At 44.1% G+C, this 18,760-nt stretch overlaps 3 protein-coding genes across 6 annotated transcripts in view; all 3 read right to left on the reverse strand.

Moving 5' to 3' along the window:
- Nucleotides 1-6,379, reverse strand: part of LOC125704843 (SLAM family member 5-like) — a 52,889-nt gene extending 46,510 nt beyond the window's left edge. For 3 of the 4 annotated variants that reach the window (XR_007381259.1, XM_048970969.1, XM_048970968.1), the window contains exons 1-2: nt 6,168-6,379; nt 109-420 (exon numbers count right to left, since the gene is read on the reverse strand). Coding sequence is in view for 3 of the 4 variants with exons in the window: in XM_048970969.1 (XP_048826926.1) it covers nt 109-420; nt 6,168-6,219 (364 nt within the window). In the remaining variant the exon portion in view is untranslated. The remainder of the gene's footprint in view (nt 1-108; nt 421-6,167) is intronic. The other variant, XM_048970970.1, reaches the window with a different exon arrangement.
- Nucleotides 1-18,760, reverse strand: part of LOC125704837 (uncharacterized) — a 111,265-nt gene that overhangs the window by 14,021 nt on the left and 78,484 nt on the right. The gene's annotated exons all lie outside the window — the stretch shown is intronic.
- LOC125704859 (SLAM family member 5-like) overlaps nt 9,002-18,760 on the reverse strand; it is a 75,016-nt gene continuing 65,257 nt past the window's right edge. Inside the window, exon 4 of the mRNA XM_048970998.1 lies at nt 9,002-9,720. Within this exon, the coding sequence (XP_048826955.1) occupies nt 9,657-9,720 (64 nt within the window). The 3' untranslated portion in view covers nt 9,002-9,656. The remainder of the gene's footprint in view (nt 9,721-18,760) is intronic.

Here is an 18,760-nt window from a genome sequence, read left to right on the forward strand (position 1 = left end):
ATTCGAGGTGCAAAGCAAAGGAGTCAGTCTGTGATCCACCGGCCTGCTATAAACATGAATGCTACATGTGGGGGAGTCCTAAGGCTCGGAAGAAATGTGATGTCCCACCTTGGACTGAAAGGAGGAACTGGCTGACATGCTCATATCCATTCACATCTGTAACTTTGGCAATGTAGAGTCCATTGTCCCTCCCAGTCAGGTTATTCAGGACCATTGAAGAGGTTTTTGAGTCAAACTCCAGTCGGTTCTTGTATTTGTTGTGTAATTTTAACTCTTCCTTTTCAAAGTCGTACTTCATTAGTCGTATTGATGAATTCAGTATCCAGACGATGCTTTCCATTTCCACTGCTTCATGTCCTTTGGGGCTCAGTCGGACAGACGCTCCGCTTAAAACAAACAGAGGAATCTGCCCACTGTAGGCTAAACACAGAAAGGCAAATGTCAAGAAACAGGTCATCACAGTTTGCTGTGTCATTGATGGGAAGAGACGCTGAGGTCATGCCATGTTTAAATGAGGGGTTATTATAATTGTTTATATCGCAGTACTGTCCGATTCTCAAATCTGAAAGCTGTTGATTAATTTTCTATGATACATAGTACCAGGTGAATCACAGCTCTAAATCAATACGAGATTACAACGTTTAATTAACGTTACTCAATGGAAACTATAAATGCAAAGAAACTGCTACAGATCACTTAAACAACAACAGTGCTTCACGTTCAGGACTAGAGACTTATATCATAAAGAGATTTGTTAGTTAGATGACTTGTCATTCACTTGTATTTAGCCCAGACTACCTTAAATCCGATACGTTATCCAACTAGGCAAGAAATCATGCTTTGTGATAGAGGCCCAGGACCTGTGTCAGTATTTAAATACCAAATTGATTTACTGATGTAATGCAATTATAACCCAGTCATATGTTACAGTTCTGTTTCACCTGCCTATATAAGATGGTATAATAATGGTAAACACTAAAGTCACATAATTCTGCTGAATACTAGGAGGGATATGAAGGTTAATGAATAAAACAAATAGTTAAAATGTATTATAGAATTTTCTGGGTTTTCACCACCAGGGAGTAATGGAGACAGTCAAGGAACTTTGCTCAACAGGAGAGAAGTCTCCAAGCTTTATTCTGTCAGCAAAGAACAGAATAAAAGCACAGCAAATGCAAGCAAAGGGCTAACTCTGCCATAAGCTTACTTGCTCACTCTGCTTTTACACACAAAAACCCTGCCCAGATACACAGTACTACCGAGGATCCCGTCCACGGTAGCCTGTGTGCGTTTACCCAAAAACCACCCAAACACATTTCCAAACACGTAAGAACCCAATTACATTAACAAATACTAATAACTCCCCCCCCCCCCCCCCCCCCAAACAACACAAACAACAACAACCGGAATAACAGGTAAACAGATTCTCCCCCTCGGTGGGAGCAGTGCATTATGGGTGCCGCCGCCCCCTACAGTCCAACTCCGTTACAGTATGTTTACATTTCTCTGCCTCTGCAGCTGTGCATTTAAAAATGCAAAATGGACTTTTTGGAGTGCATTGACAGGCTTATATCATGGTTACTGCACATTTGGCATTGCACGCTTGTAGATAAAGACTGGCCTTTGGGCTTAGCAGCAGGCAGTTTGCATTTAACAGCTGCATGGTCTAAGCCATGGAGTATTTCACTGGATTTCTAGGTTTTTGTTACCTTGTAATTCATGGTATGCCAGATGAATTTTGTGACGTTGACCACAAAAGTAACTTGCTAGATAACCGTGGCTCTGTGATGAAAGGCACTCAGTTCTACAGCACCAGATGAAGCACCCCGACTTCAGTGAAGAGGGGCTCCTGCTGCCTTATCTCGCCGAAGCACACCAGCACAACAGCTGGTCCCCATCAGAAACCATGGCGCTACAAGGGGAATCCCTCCATGTTCTCATCATGCTTACTCTGGAGAAGCAGTGGGATTACGGCGCTCTGTTCACAGTGCTCGAGCAGCAGTTCATCCGGCAGCAGTTCATCCGGCAGCTATCGGCAGAAGCCATTAGGGAGAAGCTGGTGGCTCTAGACAGGGAAGCAAAACTCCGGATGCATTCGCCACAGACTTCCACTGTTACCCATTCCAAGTTACACACTTCCTTCACGCATTGAAGGAAGAGCTGGCCCTTCGTGCCTTTATCAGGGCATGGATGCTGCAGTGATTCCAGCAGCACCTTCAGCTGCAAGTACTGGCAAAACTGCCTGACACTTTAGCTGAAGCACAGAGACCCAAGGCGATCCTGTCTCTGCCTGCAACACCACAGTGATCAACAACCAAGCTGAACCGCCCACTGCAGAGCTTCATCTGTGACACCGGAAGCACCACTGTCCACTGCAAAGCCACCGCTGCCGTGTCATCAAGTGGGCTGGTTGGGCCACGAGCGGGGTCTGCACATTGTCCTTCCAGGCTCAGACTAACCAGATCCAACATGATGGGAGGCAACCAAGGCCCGACTCCCGTCCATCACCGGCATGAGGGAAGGGAAGGGGGTGGCTCCATATCTTGCTTGCAGGACAGACCACCGAGCAGAAAGTGGCAGAACCTGTATCATAGGGCTGGTCCTGCTCTGTCAACTTGTTTCACACATTGACGCACCCATGGCCACTTGGCAGCAGAACTGACAGACACAACAGCAGACTGTGGCTGCGACCAGCTTGTCCCCAACTGTTCTAGCCACCTCCGATGCACAGCTAACCCAATGCATTACAGCACAACGGAGAAACCCTCCCAGGAAACAGTGCAGGCAGTCCATGAGCTGTGGCAGTCAGGCAGCGTGGACCTGACACCTGAGCCGTGGTGCTGGTTGAAGACTGGACGTTTTCTCAGTGCTCTCCCACCGGAGATACCCAGCCCATCTGTCTGCAACCTCAACTGCTAGATTACATTACCTGGTTAACATGGTTTAGCTCCTTCATCCTCTGAAATGTTTATTGGCAGATCAAACTGGCTCCAAATGCCCAACCCAGGACTCTGGGTCTCTGACACTTACAATTGATACTACTCAGACTCTGCAACATCCCCACCACCTTATAGAGGTTGATGGTGCAAGTGCTAGGTCATACCCCACAGAGCCAGTGCATCTTCTAGCTTGACGATCTGCTCTTCCATGTTGCTGATTTTAACTGCATGCTCAACAACTTGTGCACCATCTTTGCTGCTATTCGCAAGGATGGTCTGCACCTCATCTCCTGGGAGTGCTTCCTTCGACACCAAATGATGGAGTTCCTAGGTCACGTAATGTGTGTTGAAGGTGTGGCTGCAGACCCAGGAAAATAACTGCAGTAACTGGAGGACACTGTGAAGTATTGTGGACCTCCACAGTTTCCTGGGTCTCATCTTGTATTATTCACAGTTTGTACAAAACGTACTACCGTTAACTGCCTGTAGTGGCCCTAGTGTTGGTGTAACCCAGTCTGGTACTCTGCTTCAACACGGATGCCAGTAATGAGGGGATCTGTCTCAGGCAGGGCCCCAGGGGGAGAGGATGGTAGCATAATTAAGTTAGAGGCTCAACCTCCCTGAGAGAAATTATAGCGTGACCTGGGGCAAAACCCCTAGCAGTCGTCCAAGCCTGTCGCCATTTCCACCCGTACCTCTATAGACAGTGCTTACTACTGTGCACTGACCACATGTTCCTCCACAACCCTGAGGATCAGCTGGTGCATTAGGTGGAGGCCCTCAGAGGATTCAACTTCAAGGTCCAGCACTGGTGGTGCAGGCTCCATGGCAATGCATAAGCGCTTCCATGTTGCCCCTGCACTGGGAGGAGACTGGCATCTTGAAACTATAGACTATTGATCGGCAGTGGCTGCGGGTGGAGTTGGCAAGTGACCTGATGCCAGCCTGAAGTCAGGGTTGCCTGTAGGACGTGACCAGACTGAAGGGAGGTCTCTGCACTGTGAGGCACAGCTGTTTGGTTGGATGGGAGTTGCACATGCCTGTGTAGCTGCAGGTACTAAAGGAGGCAATTATGGAGTATGGTGCCTCTGGGAGTGTCTGTGGGTCTGAGCATCTGCACAGTCTGCCCTGGCAACAGCAAAGTGCAGTGACCTCCTGGCAGAAATGCACCTAGGAGGCACGTAGCCACATGCGGGACATTGACATAAGAAGGGGTGGTCATCTAAGCTGCATAGTCACTGGAAGGGACCAGGGGAGATACTCAAGCACCTTCCTATGTTGTATATTTATTTTATGCAGCATGGAAATCTGAGCGTGTCGCCTATTTCCTGCAGCTGCCAGAGTGACAAAGGGCTGTGGTCCTGCACAGGGACTGTATCACCCCCCGGCCTGACATGACCGCCCTGCAGCAGCCGGAGATAAGGACACCCCAGAAGAGGGAGTGTGTGTGTGTGTGTGTGTGTGTGTGTTTGTTAGCATGTAACCGTGAGTGCATCTGTAGAGTAAGTTGCTCCGTGTTTGTACTGCTGCTTAGGCAGATTTCTGGTGTGAAGTGATAGATAGTTTTTCTCCCTTTTTAAATGAACATCCGTCTCCTAATTTAAAATTCACCTCACACTCACAACAGTATAATACACGACTTGTCATGCATTCACGCTTACTTAGTGACTGTTATATAGGAAAAGATCAGTATTTTGTTATAGCTCTAACATAGAAATGTTCCTCAAAATACACTCTTTTCCTCAAAATTCATTTGCTCACTCTAATCTTCATCACGCCAATAACCTCTCCCTTAGAGAAAGTTTGTACTCAAAGGAGATGATATAAGCAACTTCTAGAGATATTACTAATGGACGGTTGGATGTTACAGCTGAAACATACTCTCCTTTTTAAGGGGGTAGCTGTCGCCCCGTAGAGTTCTGCATGTGAACTGGCTCACTACACTCACTACTACACTTGGAGATGAGAGTTACGGGTATAAACTGCGTATGATTTTGCTAAGCGTTGTGCAACCTGCGTCAACATCACCAGCAACCACAGTGTTGTCTCACTACACAGTTTCTCCTTTTGGTTGCGGAATAATCCGCTATTTCAGTTCCACTATCCGCGACGTCACCCATGATAGCTGCCAGTGAGCACGGTTTCTATACATTACATTGTATCTTGTATTTTGTTCTGCTCCTACTGTGTATCACCCCAACTTTATAAAACTCTGTAGTAACTGTGCAAGACAGACATCTAGAGGTTTAAGGTTAGGCTTAAGAGAAATCTTAGCCTGGGTATGTGCGAAAAGAGGATTAGCGGAATTATTTACGTGTCAAGCTCTCACTCTGCATGCAGTGTCTAGCCCAACCGCAGTGGTCTGTGAATACCCTCATGTCACATCGCCCCCCCCCCCCCCCCCACTTCCTCTGTAACAGATTACACTTGAAAATTGTGTTCTCATGAGCTCTGGTAGTTTGCTTTTAAAATTTTACCAGATGACTTTATTCCGCTGGTCTACCTATACTGCCCCCTCTCTGCAAATACACTGGAAAACTGTTAGAAAAAACTAACAAAAAAAATCTCTGTCAAGCTTTCAAAAAATACACACACTCAAAGACATTGGCTTCTCATGCAAAGTCTAAAACTAAAACTACAGGAAATACTTTAATGCCATGACAAGACAAATCAAAGTCCTGACAAAAATTCATCTTTAAGTATTAAAAAGGATCCGTTATTCATCAGGCACATAGACACCCAAATTAGCACTGTTAATTCTAATACATGAAAATAAATTTAATCGAATTTCGAAGAATAGCCCATAATCATTTTATTTTTTTTGAATTACAACTCGTTTCAAGGAAGAAGGATAAAGCTTTTCTTGATAAAAGGAACTGATGGATGTGACACTGAGTTCTGAGAAAAAGTGTAATGAAACCCAGTCATTCTGTAACTACAGTAAAGATCAGGCTTTCCACACTAACACTACAGAATGTATTTACTCTCACAAACAGTCAGTTCCTTGATTTTTTTTCCCCCCAGAAATTACAGACATTCTTCAGTCGCGTTAACAAATAAATAAAGTATGTTTTTGACAGGTAATTAAGAAGTGGTAGGTTAGTAGTTATCTTTTCCGCAACACGTGTCACGTTTAAATAACCGAAAAGACAATTTAGTTTGACGTTCGAAGATTTACCATTACTGTTATTAAATATCTGCAGTCTTAGTTAGAAGGGAATTACCTACCTTGATTAAGGACAGCAAAGGGGAGCAGCAGACAAATGAAGGACAGAAACATTCTCCTAAGGTAGCAGTATGAATAACTGCACTAGAGGTAATGGAAGTTTTATTTTGAGTTTCACATTTCACCTTCTTATACTCAACAGGAAGTGGGAGACTGCTGCCTGTATTGTGCTACTGTCTAAGTTAGAATGACTGAGAGTGTAATTGCCGTGTGAGAATGAAAATAATGCTGCAATATAGAAAGAGATGGGGTAAAGAATTAATGAGAGAAAGATATTTTAACCTCTGATTGCTAAATACAATGTATCCATCCATCTTTCAAGGAGACCCTGGAGCTTAACCCAGGAAGCACAGGGCATGAGGCAGGGGACACCCTGGATGGGACAGCAGTCCATCACAGGGAAGATACTCACTGTGGGGGGTTCGGAGTTACCAATTCACTGGACCTGGGTTACTGCTCACCCCGGTGGGGCCGCTGGGGACCCCCTGGATGGGATGCAAGTCCATCACAGTGAAGACACTCACTGTGGGCGGTTCGGAGTTACCAATTCACTGAACTTCATGTGTTTGGTCACTGAGAAGAAACTGGACTCCCCAGTGCAACCAAAAGGATGGTCGGGATACAGTTAGCAAACAAACCAGTGGGGGGAGCTGTTTCTAAGTCTATAGCCAGACAATATGTAAGATGAGATGAGATAAGTTAGTCTTTATTAATCCCACAGGTGGGAAATTTGCATTTTACAGCAGCAAAGTGGACAGTGCAACAAAAATTTGCAGAATTCTAGAAAGTCTTTAAGTAATAGCAGTAATATTAAACAACAGAAATACAATATATAGAATGCGATCAAAAACTGTACAATATGCTGAAAAATAAAGTATAAATGTAATGTAGATTATATTGATTGATAAATAAATAAGCATGTATATGTGTATATATATATATATATATATATATATATATATATATATATTTATATATATATATATATATATATATATATATTTTTATATATATATATATATATATATATATATATATATATACACATGTTAATAGCAGCAAGAAAAGGAGTATTATAACGTAAAAACTGTCTCAGTATATGTGTGGGAGTATATGAGCATGGGATTAAGTATGTGCTTATTGTTTGTTGTAAAGTCTGATGGCAGATGGAAGGAAAGACCTGCGGTATCTCTGTCACACACTTTGGATGCAGCAGTCTGTCGCTGATGGAGCTGCTCAGTACTGACAGTGTGTCCTGTAAGGGGTGGGAGATGTCCTCCAACAGGAAATGTAGCTCAGCCAACGTTTTCCTGTCGTTCACCACCTCCCCTGAGTCAAGGGGACCTCCCAAGACAGAGCTGGCCTTTTAATCAGCCTGTTCAGTTTTCTCCTCTCCCCAGTAGAGATGCTGCTGCCCCAGCAGACCACACCATAGAAGATGGCTGATGCCACCACAGTATCCTAAAAGGTCTGTTTGAATTTTGATTTAACGATGCTTTATTCACCATTTGCACAAGTACAGGTACATTGGAATGCTTCTCATTTAATTGCACACATACCTATACACATACCCACACACACACACACACACACATACCCACACACGCACACACACACACACACACATACCCACACACACACACACACATACCCACACACACACACACACACACACACACACACATACCCACACACACAAACACACACACACAAATACCCACACACACACACACATACCCACACACACACACACACACACACACACACATACCCACACACACACACACACACATACCCACACACACAAACACACACACACAAATACCCACACACACACACACATACCCACACACACACACACACACACACACACATACCCACACACACACACACACACATACCCACACACAAACACACATACCCACACACACACACACACATACCCACACAGACACACACACACACACACACACATACACAAACATTGTTTTCATTCACATATACTGTATACACACAAAGTCGAAAGTGAATCTTGGGCCTATTAGTCATTTGTCCCATCTGTTGTGATACATACAATAGTGACGGATACTAAGTCTATAAACATTACATGAGACATAGAGCAGTTACAACGTAAAAAAATCAGGTTATTACTACATTGTGGGGGACATTGGTCCACACACACGCACACACACACACACATATGCACATATCATCTATACAGTAAATATATATAAGAATTCAATTGTAGCTGTACAATGACGGTGGAATGACATTATAGTCATGAATGTAGCAGTTTCCAGCTATCTGTCCTCTCTGCACATACAAGCCAAGGCTCCTCTGTAGTCACTCAGAAAGCTGCCATTGTCCTGATGCTCAGCAGCCCCTCTATCGACATGCTAAAGCTGCCTCCATTTGTCACATATTGAGACAAATCCTGTCAGTCAGTGATTTTCCTATGATGCAGCCTTTACTCCCCTCATCAGATTACTCACCATCTCTGACTGTCTTTTATTGATTTAAAAGTATGTAAATATAACCAGGAAAATGACTCTGGGAATGACACCCGGCACTCAGGTGAATAAAGGGCTGATATAGATGGGGGGGGGGGGGGACTGGGGACCTTCTCTCTTGCCAGGGTGATCTGACAAGTGGGTCAATCCCTCAGCAGGACTGGTCTTTGTGCCCGTGATCAGAAGGTTGTCAGTTCAAATCCTTTGGTCAGGAGAATAGTCACATCAGCCTTGGGCCCTTGATACCGAGGAATGACCCAGAGGATAAATATCCGACTTTGCACTCTGACCCCATTCGCCACTCTCACCTATATGTCTGTATATTGTAGAAGGAGAGCAAGATGGAGCAGAAAAAAATAAATCCATTGTAGTTGTGCAAACAAAGCTTTATTTCACAAAAGCCAGCAGTTCCACCTTAGAGCTGCCCTCACAGCCTCCCGCTGCACATTGCTGTAGACACCAAAGCGCTGACCTCTGCATGCAGCATCGTTTTCCTGATCATCAGTGAATGTGGTCAGTGAGGCTCAGGGTGAGCAGAGTGACAAACTGTGTCGACACTGACATACATGGACCTTTAATTCGATTGCTGTTCTACTTACAAAAGTAAGAGTCCTCATTACAAACACGATCAAACAGAAATATTATAAAACACTGTGGAACGTAAATGTGGAGAAACAGTGTCGATTTTACCTGTAAAGTGTTCGCAGGCTGGTAAAAATATGTTATTTGAAGATATGTATCTCATAACTGTCATGCTAAAATTATTTTGTATCAGACCCTCCTCATACAAGCTGGTTAAGGAGAATCCAAAGGGGACTGATCTTTAGGACCCACTAACCCAACTAGTAAATGACACTGAGATGTGATATGAATTAATATTTTCAATTTACAGTGACCTTCCAATATAAGTATTGTTACCATGGTGTGTAAGCTGGGGGGTAAACAGGCTGCTGTGTACAGGGATACAGGGATCCAGGACGCCTACAGTCTGCCACCCGGTGCTGCAGTTCCCTCTGTCTCTGCCCCTTGGACAGGCTCTCTTTGCCTGTAATGAAAGAGCCATGGACATTCAGGTGATGATGTATATGAGTGATTATTATTATGACTAATAAATGCTGTGATGAGATTAATTGATTGGCTGCTTTACTTACCTGTGGAATCTCTCCCTGAGGTGGACAGCGATGACAGCGGACACCATGATGACCAGACCCACAGAGAACACTGCCATCTTCAGCAGACACGGTGAGAAGCCAACAGGGGGCACTAGAAGGATCAGAGTAATAATGTAAAGGAGATGGGAAGAAGAAAACCTCTCTGGGTGTTTCCTGCATCTTCTGCATTCACAGCTTGGACATGCATGTATGAGACATAGAGCTCTTATCTTTATGCTTCATCATCTTAGGTGTGTTTGGATTATTATTATTATTATTATTATTATTGAAGAGGTCTCCCAATGTGCATGTTTTGAATCAAATTAATTTATTAATTATAATCAAATGACTATTTGACACTATGAGTATTTGAAAATCTTGACTAATCCCTAATGGATAGAATATCTCACTTTTATTTAATCGAATTTCGAAGAATAGCCCATAATCATTTTATTTGTTTTGAATTACAACTCGTTTCAAGGAAGAAGGATAAAGCTTTTCTTGATAAAAGGAACTGATGGATGTGAAACAAAGACATAAAAAAATACATTACATGGGTATTAATTACATGGGGGGGGGGGGTGGACTGGACTAGCAGGATGAAGCCATGACAAGATGGAGAGAACATGCAAACTCCATATATGGAGCCATCATGGAGACTCAAACCCTGATCCCAGAGATGCAAGTCTGTGTTAATTGTGAATTTTATCAGCATGCATGGATGGCTGGATGTGAAACACAGAAGTGTAGGATAAATTTCCTGAGCTTGTGTGGAAGCCATTGTCATTTTACCCCAGCAGACACCCTGCAGACAGTCATGGTCACTGACCTGCTCCATCCTCTATCTAATCCTTATCGTTTTAGCATGTTCACTGGCCGTTACTTACACATATCTTAACTCATAAAAGATTAGGCTGGGTATAATTCTTTGTAGTGTTATATGTTTATCCATGCAGATGTCATTATGTGTGAGCTTGTGTTACCTGTGGTTTGATTACCTGTGGGGATGCACTTCACTGTGTGACTGCGGGACATCTGACTGGCAGCATTAACTGCAGTGCAGGTGATGGTGACATTGCCCTCTCCTGGTGAAAGAAAGAAATGCAGCCTGGAGCTGCTCTCTGTCTAATCCCTCATCCTCCAGGTGTAAGAGGGTCTTAGGCCTCCTGATGAGTTGCAGACCAAACGCACAGCGCAGGTGTGGTTCTCTGGGTCCCAGGTGTATTCTGACTGTATCCACACTGATGTTATGGGGGTCTCTACTGAATAAGTACAGAAAATGATGCTGTCAACATTTCTACAGGTAATAATATGTTTGAAGACCAGTGCAGTGGCACAGTGGGCAGCACAGTGACCTCAGGCCTCCAGGATTGTGGGATGTTTGCATGTGATTCTACCAGGCACTCTGCCTTCCTTCCTCAGTATAAACTGGCATCACTAAGCTGCCCCCAGCATTTTATTGTAGATGTGAGCTGTGTGATGGACCAACCAGGGTGTCCCTTCACTTAGGCTGCCCTGTGTTTCCTCACTGCAGATGAGCAGTTATGGAAAATGGAAGGATGGATAAGATGATGTTTCTCCTAAACTTCACATCATCCATCCTAACTGCTTATCCTGGTCAGGGTCACAAGGGGCCTAGAGCCTGTCTGTGCAGCACAGGGTACAAGGCTGGGGAACATGAGCTTTACAACCATACAGATATAATTACAAGCACAACTCTGAACACCTCTCTAACAATGGCAAATGCATAATTGTTTGGACAGTAATAAATAATAAAGTAATAATTATAATAATAATAATAATGAAGTTAATTAGTATATCGGAATACCTCTCCTGATTTATATTCATGTACATGCATGTGAAAGATCTTACCATAAACCTGCAGCTGGATTGTATATGTGGAAATCTGTGAACCATCTTTCTTCCTTCCTACATGCTGATACTCCCCACTGTCCTCCAGTCTCAGCTCCCTCACTGTTAGACTGAAATCAGGGCTCAGCTGCAGTCGTCCTTTGAACTGAGCATGAAGGTTTACTTCTGTTTGACCACTGAACTTTTCAGCAATGTCTATATTCTTAAATTTCCACCTCAGCAACTGAAAATCTTCCACCTTCAGACTCCCCAGGACTGAAGGCAGGTCCACTGTCCCTCCTACGCTGCCATTTACTGTCATATCAGCAGCAACACAAACACCTGCAATGAAGAAGAAAAGCAATGAGTTCTAATTGTTTCTGCCCAGAAGCCTAAGCCAGCCTTGTACTTTCACTATTTGGGTATAGAAAGTTGCTGTTCGTTAGATGTCACTCTAGAGGTGCTTGTACTGCACTGGCCCTGCAGCACATGAAGCTGACAGAAACGCACATTCCTCCAGCACTCTGCCGTTCATTGTTATACATATCCAGAGTTTAAAGAAGGTTAGTAGAGAAACTTACTTTATTAATTATTACCCACTAGCGGTTAATGTATAAAATTCACATAAGAAGCAGAATGAATTTTATATAACTGCTTATTGTCATGCCCACACTACGAGCCAGCTAATAAGAAAATAATAAGTCCAACCCGTTAAAAATACATGGATATATTGGACGGTCCCTGCAAATACGGGGGGGGGGGGGGGGGGGGGGGGGGGTTTGAAATGGCCAAGCTGACACACTTTAACAGACAGAATAGCAAAGTTTTACACCAACATGAATATCACTTAAACATCATTTTCTATGCCTGCATAAGATTTTTGCACAGTCCAGTAAATCACAAATTGAAAAGCTGGAAATCCAGGAAAGCAAGCAGGAGATCATGCATCTACACTCATTATGGTGGGACACCCAATACTTCACAGCCAGATACCTTTAAACTGTGTCAATTACCCAGCTGATGAGTTACCCTGTTCTTAAAAATCTGACAATCATTAGCTGAAGACAACTTGATATCCAGGACCAGACAAGTTTTAGATTAATATTAGCCTACAATACAGTTAATAAGCAACTGTATTCATACTGGCTGCAAATCTAACGATCAGCTTTCAGTTACGTTACCATATTAACCCCCCACTAAAGAAACTCCCAAATATACTCAGCAATATAGTGTTACATGGTTATTGAGATAATTAATTAGTTTGGTTGTTTGCTAACTGTGTATGTAATATCATAGGTGATCATTTCATGCTAAGCATGCAGTTTATCCCCCCATTATCTGACTCATTAAGGAGTTCTATTTCCTTTTATTTTGAGAATATTTTAAATATTCAACACGGACAGACTCATTCTTTCCCAGTCGTCTACAGAGAATTATGTGACATTTGTGGATTTACCAGTATGTCAGTCTTTGTCACAGTCCTACCATATCATGTGTTATTTTATATGTGTCTTCATGGCCAGACATAATGTGGCTTTAAAATCACACAGTCAGTTTTACTTTTGTCCTTGATGTAGAGTATTTGCTTTTGATATGCTATTTTCAGTCTTTTAGCAAATAATGTTCAAAAACATACAAATTTTACTACTGCAAGTTCATAACACCACCTACTACCACTACAGTTACTCTGTTATACAAGTAGATATTATATAAATCAATGAATGAACAAATAGAACACATATGAAATTCTCTGTGAAATTTGCGATTTGCGAACCAACTCAAAATACAACCAAGAAACTCTATTCTGTCACAAAAGCCATAACATTCCGACTTCCCTAGCTGTCCGGAATACAAGCATCACAAGATAAGAAATTAGCAAACAAGTACATTTTTCTCTTATTATATGAACAAGAAGCAGTTGCCAATATACCTGGTTCCACAAGTATCACATTTAAAAGCAGTTTAAAACTTACCAGAAATGAGTAGGAGACTTGTTAAGATGAGCATTACTGCATATCACTACAATGAACTGTTTCATGCACTTTTCTGTAAGTTGTGTCTAGTGAGGAGCACAAAAAAGCTACTTCCTTCTTTGACAGCCAAGACATAAGAACATTGACCTATAAATAGCAGCAGGAAGGTATTAGTATTTCTCAATTGTTGTATTTGGATTCTCTAATGTCATCATTCAGTAACATTTTCGATAAATGCCCAGCTTATAAGAATCTGTAAACACGTCATTAATGGTCACGTCGGGTCGGGAAGCAGGAACAAAGCGATAATCCACACAAGGCCTTGCGATTTAAACATACTGTAGAGGGCTTTATTTTAAACAAACAAACTCAAACACAAACCAATGGACCACGAGGGACCAAACAAAAGGGGTAATGAGGAACAATTAAAAGGGATCAGGACAAACCCCAAACATTGGCAAGAACGACACATGCAATGTCAACGATTAACTGTGGAGCACAGGACAAGTCCGTATTGATATACACAAAATAATTGATATATAAATGCCAACTGAAAAATATTTGCATTTCTCAGTTCTTGTCTTTGGATTCTGTGTGCTTCTTAATGGAAATGTTGAGTTCAGTATGATAGTTGAATGAGAGGCAGGTGTGAGTAATAAAGAGAAGCGAGAGGAAACTGAATGGCCAGTAGCGACCACTGCTGGCCATATGGGAACATGACAGGCAGATCCTGACAGTACCACCCCCCTGGTCATGTGCACACCAGGGACAGACAGAACCCCGGACAGGACAAGGGATGCGGGACAGACACCAAACAAGGCTGAGAATATGGGGAAAAAACAGGCATCACCGGAACCAAGGGAACAGGAAGGATGAAGGCAGGGCCAGTGGCCAAAGGTGAAGGAGAGACAGAATCAAAAGACCACACCAGTGCAGAGCAGACAGAAAGAGGAACACTGAGAAAAAGAATGGAATTGCAGGACTTGGTGGCACAGACAGGGAGACACTATTCAGGGACCAGAAAGATGATATGGAGGGTGGATAGAAAGGGCACAATCTGGGGAAAAACAGAGGTACAAAAGAATGTTAGAACAGGAAGTCAGGAATAAACAGCGGGAGTGGAAATCTCCTGGATTGCCCCCGAAGCCTATGGGAGGCAGCCAATGGCTAGTGAGCGCTGGCTCTCTCAGGTTCAGCCCATTGATGTGGTCCAGAGGAGTCTGGGCCCAGCCTGTAGGCAAGGTCCTGGAAGGTCCAGAGGAGGAAAGCCGTGAGGACGCTGGCGCTGCTGTTTATAGATGAGCTGGAGGATGGCAGTGAGCAGAACCAGAGCCAGTCTTGGCAGCTTGAATGGGATTTGTGGCACCAGTGTCCCCACTAGGACATGGATAACCATTCCAGGGATCTCCTACATTGTCCCCGGGGTCACAGATTCCCTGGAACTGGAAAACATGGGATTCCTGCCGGACCTTGTTACCAGGCAAATGGGGGCACATGCCAAGATGAATGTATGGATTGATGGGTCCCACTCTAGATCCTCCAGCAGGGTATCCTCCAGATTCTCCCATGTTGGGCTGGTTGATGGGGGAGCTACTGGTGAGATTAAGGATGCTGTGTAATGCATTATGAAGGTATGTGAAATATAGTATAGATGAAAACATGGACCACAGATTATGAAGTATTATAATCAATATTATAATGCCATATGACGGTTAATAGAAAGATGCTGTATTACTTCATTAATTCCTATAGTGACCCTTATAGTAGATGCTTTGTAATGCATTATGAAGGTATCTATAACGCATTAGAGATGACAGCTTCAGGTAGAGTGTTAACAACCATTACGATGGTCATTTCAATTATGTGGCCATTTCATAGAAATTGGAGTAACGGAGGGTTTTTTCCAACAGCATGTGGCATTAGGTTCATGTTTTCCATTGTTATAGGACGACTGGAAGTATTGCATAAAAAATATTTTGCTTTCAAAAACAAACTTGTTGTTTACAAAAACAAAAAGGCGACCGATCAAAGTAAGCTTAAGGCGGAAGGAAACTGTGCAACATGACCAGCTGACAATCTTAAAAGGACAGTGACTGGAAACATGGCCAAGTCCATAGCAGTGACTGACGTGAAAGTGACAGGAAGTTACTGTGTTAGCATCAGTGTTCCTAGGTGAGCTTGTGGTTTCCCTGTAAATGTTAGCAGAGCCGTGTCTCAGCTTCATACCTCACCTCAGCCCCCCTTACAGAAACTGTATATAATCACTAAGATCGAGCAACACGAATGACGTGTCCACAGTAGACCCCTAAACAGACTCTGTAGCTGACCGACACAACTAGCATCACTTCCTGTGACTTGCTGATGGGAACCGTCGAAAGATGCAGTGTTTGCAGCACACAATGTACATGTTCCAATGTGAGAGCATGCAGCACAAAGTGGCTATATAGCGGTAGAATAAAAAAGGCAAAACATTCAGACCATTTGACAGTTCTAATGACATATAGGGCTTAAAACTCCAGTAACAACTGCCTCTACTGATGGTGGGTCATTTTACAGTCCTTTTAAACCAGAAGTTCTGTTTTAACACCAGCTCACTACCAGTGTTAAACTAACAGTGAGACAGACAGGGAAGCCAGCAAATTACACAACATTCACACTAAAACTCAGAATAAAATGCTAATGAAAACACATGCACTCCATGGGAAAACATTACATGGTTATAACACTTATTATTTTCAATGTAAATTCACAGGTACACACATTAACTTACAGATTACACAGACTGGCAGTGTGACCCAAGGCCAGTACTCCTTGCTGACTGGCTGTACAGCATCACACTGCGTGATTAAGGGTCAGTGGCCACTGTCATCCATCCATCCATCCATTTTCCAATCCGCTTATCCTACTGGGTCGCGGGGGGTCCGGAGCCTATCCCGGAAGCAATGGGCACGAGGCAGGGAACAACCCAGGATGGGAGGCCAGCCCATCGCAGGGCACACTCACACACCATTCACTCTCACATGCACACCTACGGGCAATTTAGCAAGTCCAATTAGCCTCAGCATGTCTTTGGACTGTGGGGGGAAACCGGAGTACCCGGAGGAAACCCCACGACGACATGGGGAGAACATGCAAACTCCACACACATGTAACCCAGGCGGAGACTCGAACCTGGGTCCCAGAGGTGTGAGGCAACAGTGCTAACCACTGCACCACCATGCCGCCCACCCACTGGCATCCCCCATATCCAATTCAATATCCCTCAGCAGAAAAAGGGCTGGTGATGTTACCGTGACTAATGTGTCACAGTCCGCACAGCCCCCGATGTACCTTCCTTTCCCCCCAGCTGCTGCAGAGGGGTCAGCTGGGGCAGGGCTGTGGTACAGTGCCATAAACAGCATTGGAGTTGCTGGAGCAGCTCCCCCGGTCCTCTGTAATTGCTGTCCAGCTTGGGTGGCCACTCCTTCACGTGGATGGGGCAGTACATCTACACTGAGTCCCCGATACCAATATCCTGCCCTGGGATTTTCCTGTAGGGTTGCTGTGGTCATGTCAAGGTGGAGTGTGATCTTGGATACATTAAAACGAGCCCCAGACGAGAGAGAATGTCAAGTCCAATGATGCAGGGGTCATGAATTTAGGCTAGTCACACTTCTCGGCCTGTGGTCAACCCATTAACGTAATGCTGAAGCACCTCTTCCCTTCTATTGGTGCACACATGCCAGTGATGGACACAAGTTGGACCAGGGTTACTGCTCACCGCGCTGGGGCCGCTGGGGACACCCTGGATGGGATGCAAGTCCATCACAGTGAAGACACTCATTGTGGGCAGTTCGGTGTTACCAATTCACTGAACTTCATGTGTTTGGTCACTGAGAAGAAACTGGACTCCCCAGTGCAAACAAAAGGATGCTCTGGATACAGTTAGCAAACAAACCAGTGGGGGGAGCTGTTTCTATGTCTATAGCCAGAGAAAATATCATTGCAGGAGAAATAAGAATAGGCACAACTGACAGCATTTGGTCATTTGGTCAAGATAACTGGGAGGTATTTAAAGTGGTAAAAAGATTTATAAGAACGATTTTTAAATGTACATATACCCCCACACACACGCACACACACTCACACACACACATACACACACTCACACACAAACATCCTTTTCATTCACGTATATACACACAGAGTTGAAAGTGAATCTAGGGTCCAAGCACATTTACTTGGCATCCCTGCAGCATTTGGGAGGGTTAACAGCCAAGGCCAGGCCTCGAACCTGCAACCACCACAGGAAGGGAAGCTTAACCTGAGCCACACATCGCCCACCAGTATTAACTTGTTTTTAACAAGTTATTTGAATATAGATTTTCATCTCAAATATTTTTTATTTTAGGATATTTTGAATATCTCAATGGCGTCTGCATGCTGGTGTGGTGGTTAGCACTGGGTTCTGGGTTCAAATCTCTACCAGGGATCCATGTATGTGGAGTTTGCATGTTCTCCCCATGTTGTCGTGGGGTTGTCTGTTGGTACTCCGGTTCCCCTCCCCCTCCACAAACATGCCGACGCTAATTAGCATTACTAAATTGCCCCTAGGTGTGCATGTGTGAGTGAATGGTGTATGAGTGAATGGTGTGTAAGTGTGCCCTGCGATTGGTTGACGCCTCACCCAGCTGCACCTCTGTGTGGTATGGAGGCTGCACTGCCTCCTGTAGGAAATCCCTGCAAAGCCTAGTGGATGCAGTGAGTAAGATCATCGGTGCCCCACTGCCTTCCCTCAAGCACATATTCCACACCCTCCTCACCTGCAGAGCCATCAGCATTGCTGACGACTCCTCTCACCCCTCACACTCCCTCTTCAGCCTCCTCCCCTCAGGGAGAAGGTACCGGAGCCTCCCGGCCCGCTCCACAAGACTGTGCAACAGCTTCATCCACCAGGCTGTCAGGATGCTGTCCACTACCTGCCTCTGGACAATAACTAGTCACTACCTACCAAGGGACTACCTACCAACTGTCTTTTTGCACTCAAAAGCTGCTCTAGAATGCACTTCCTCACTTTACATCACTGTTACTGGTTTTTATGCGTTTTTGTATTACTGACTGTATATTGTAC

The sequence above is a fragment of the Brienomyrus brachyistius genome, chromosome 12 (assembly GCF_023856365.1).
Source record: "Brienomyrus brachyistius isolate T26 chromosome 12, BBRACH_0.4, whole genome shotgun sequence".
Classification (NCBI taxonomy): domain Eukaryota; kingdom Metazoa; phylum Chordata; class Actinopteri; order Osteoglossiformes; family Mormyridae; genus Brienomyrus; species Brienomyrus brachyistius.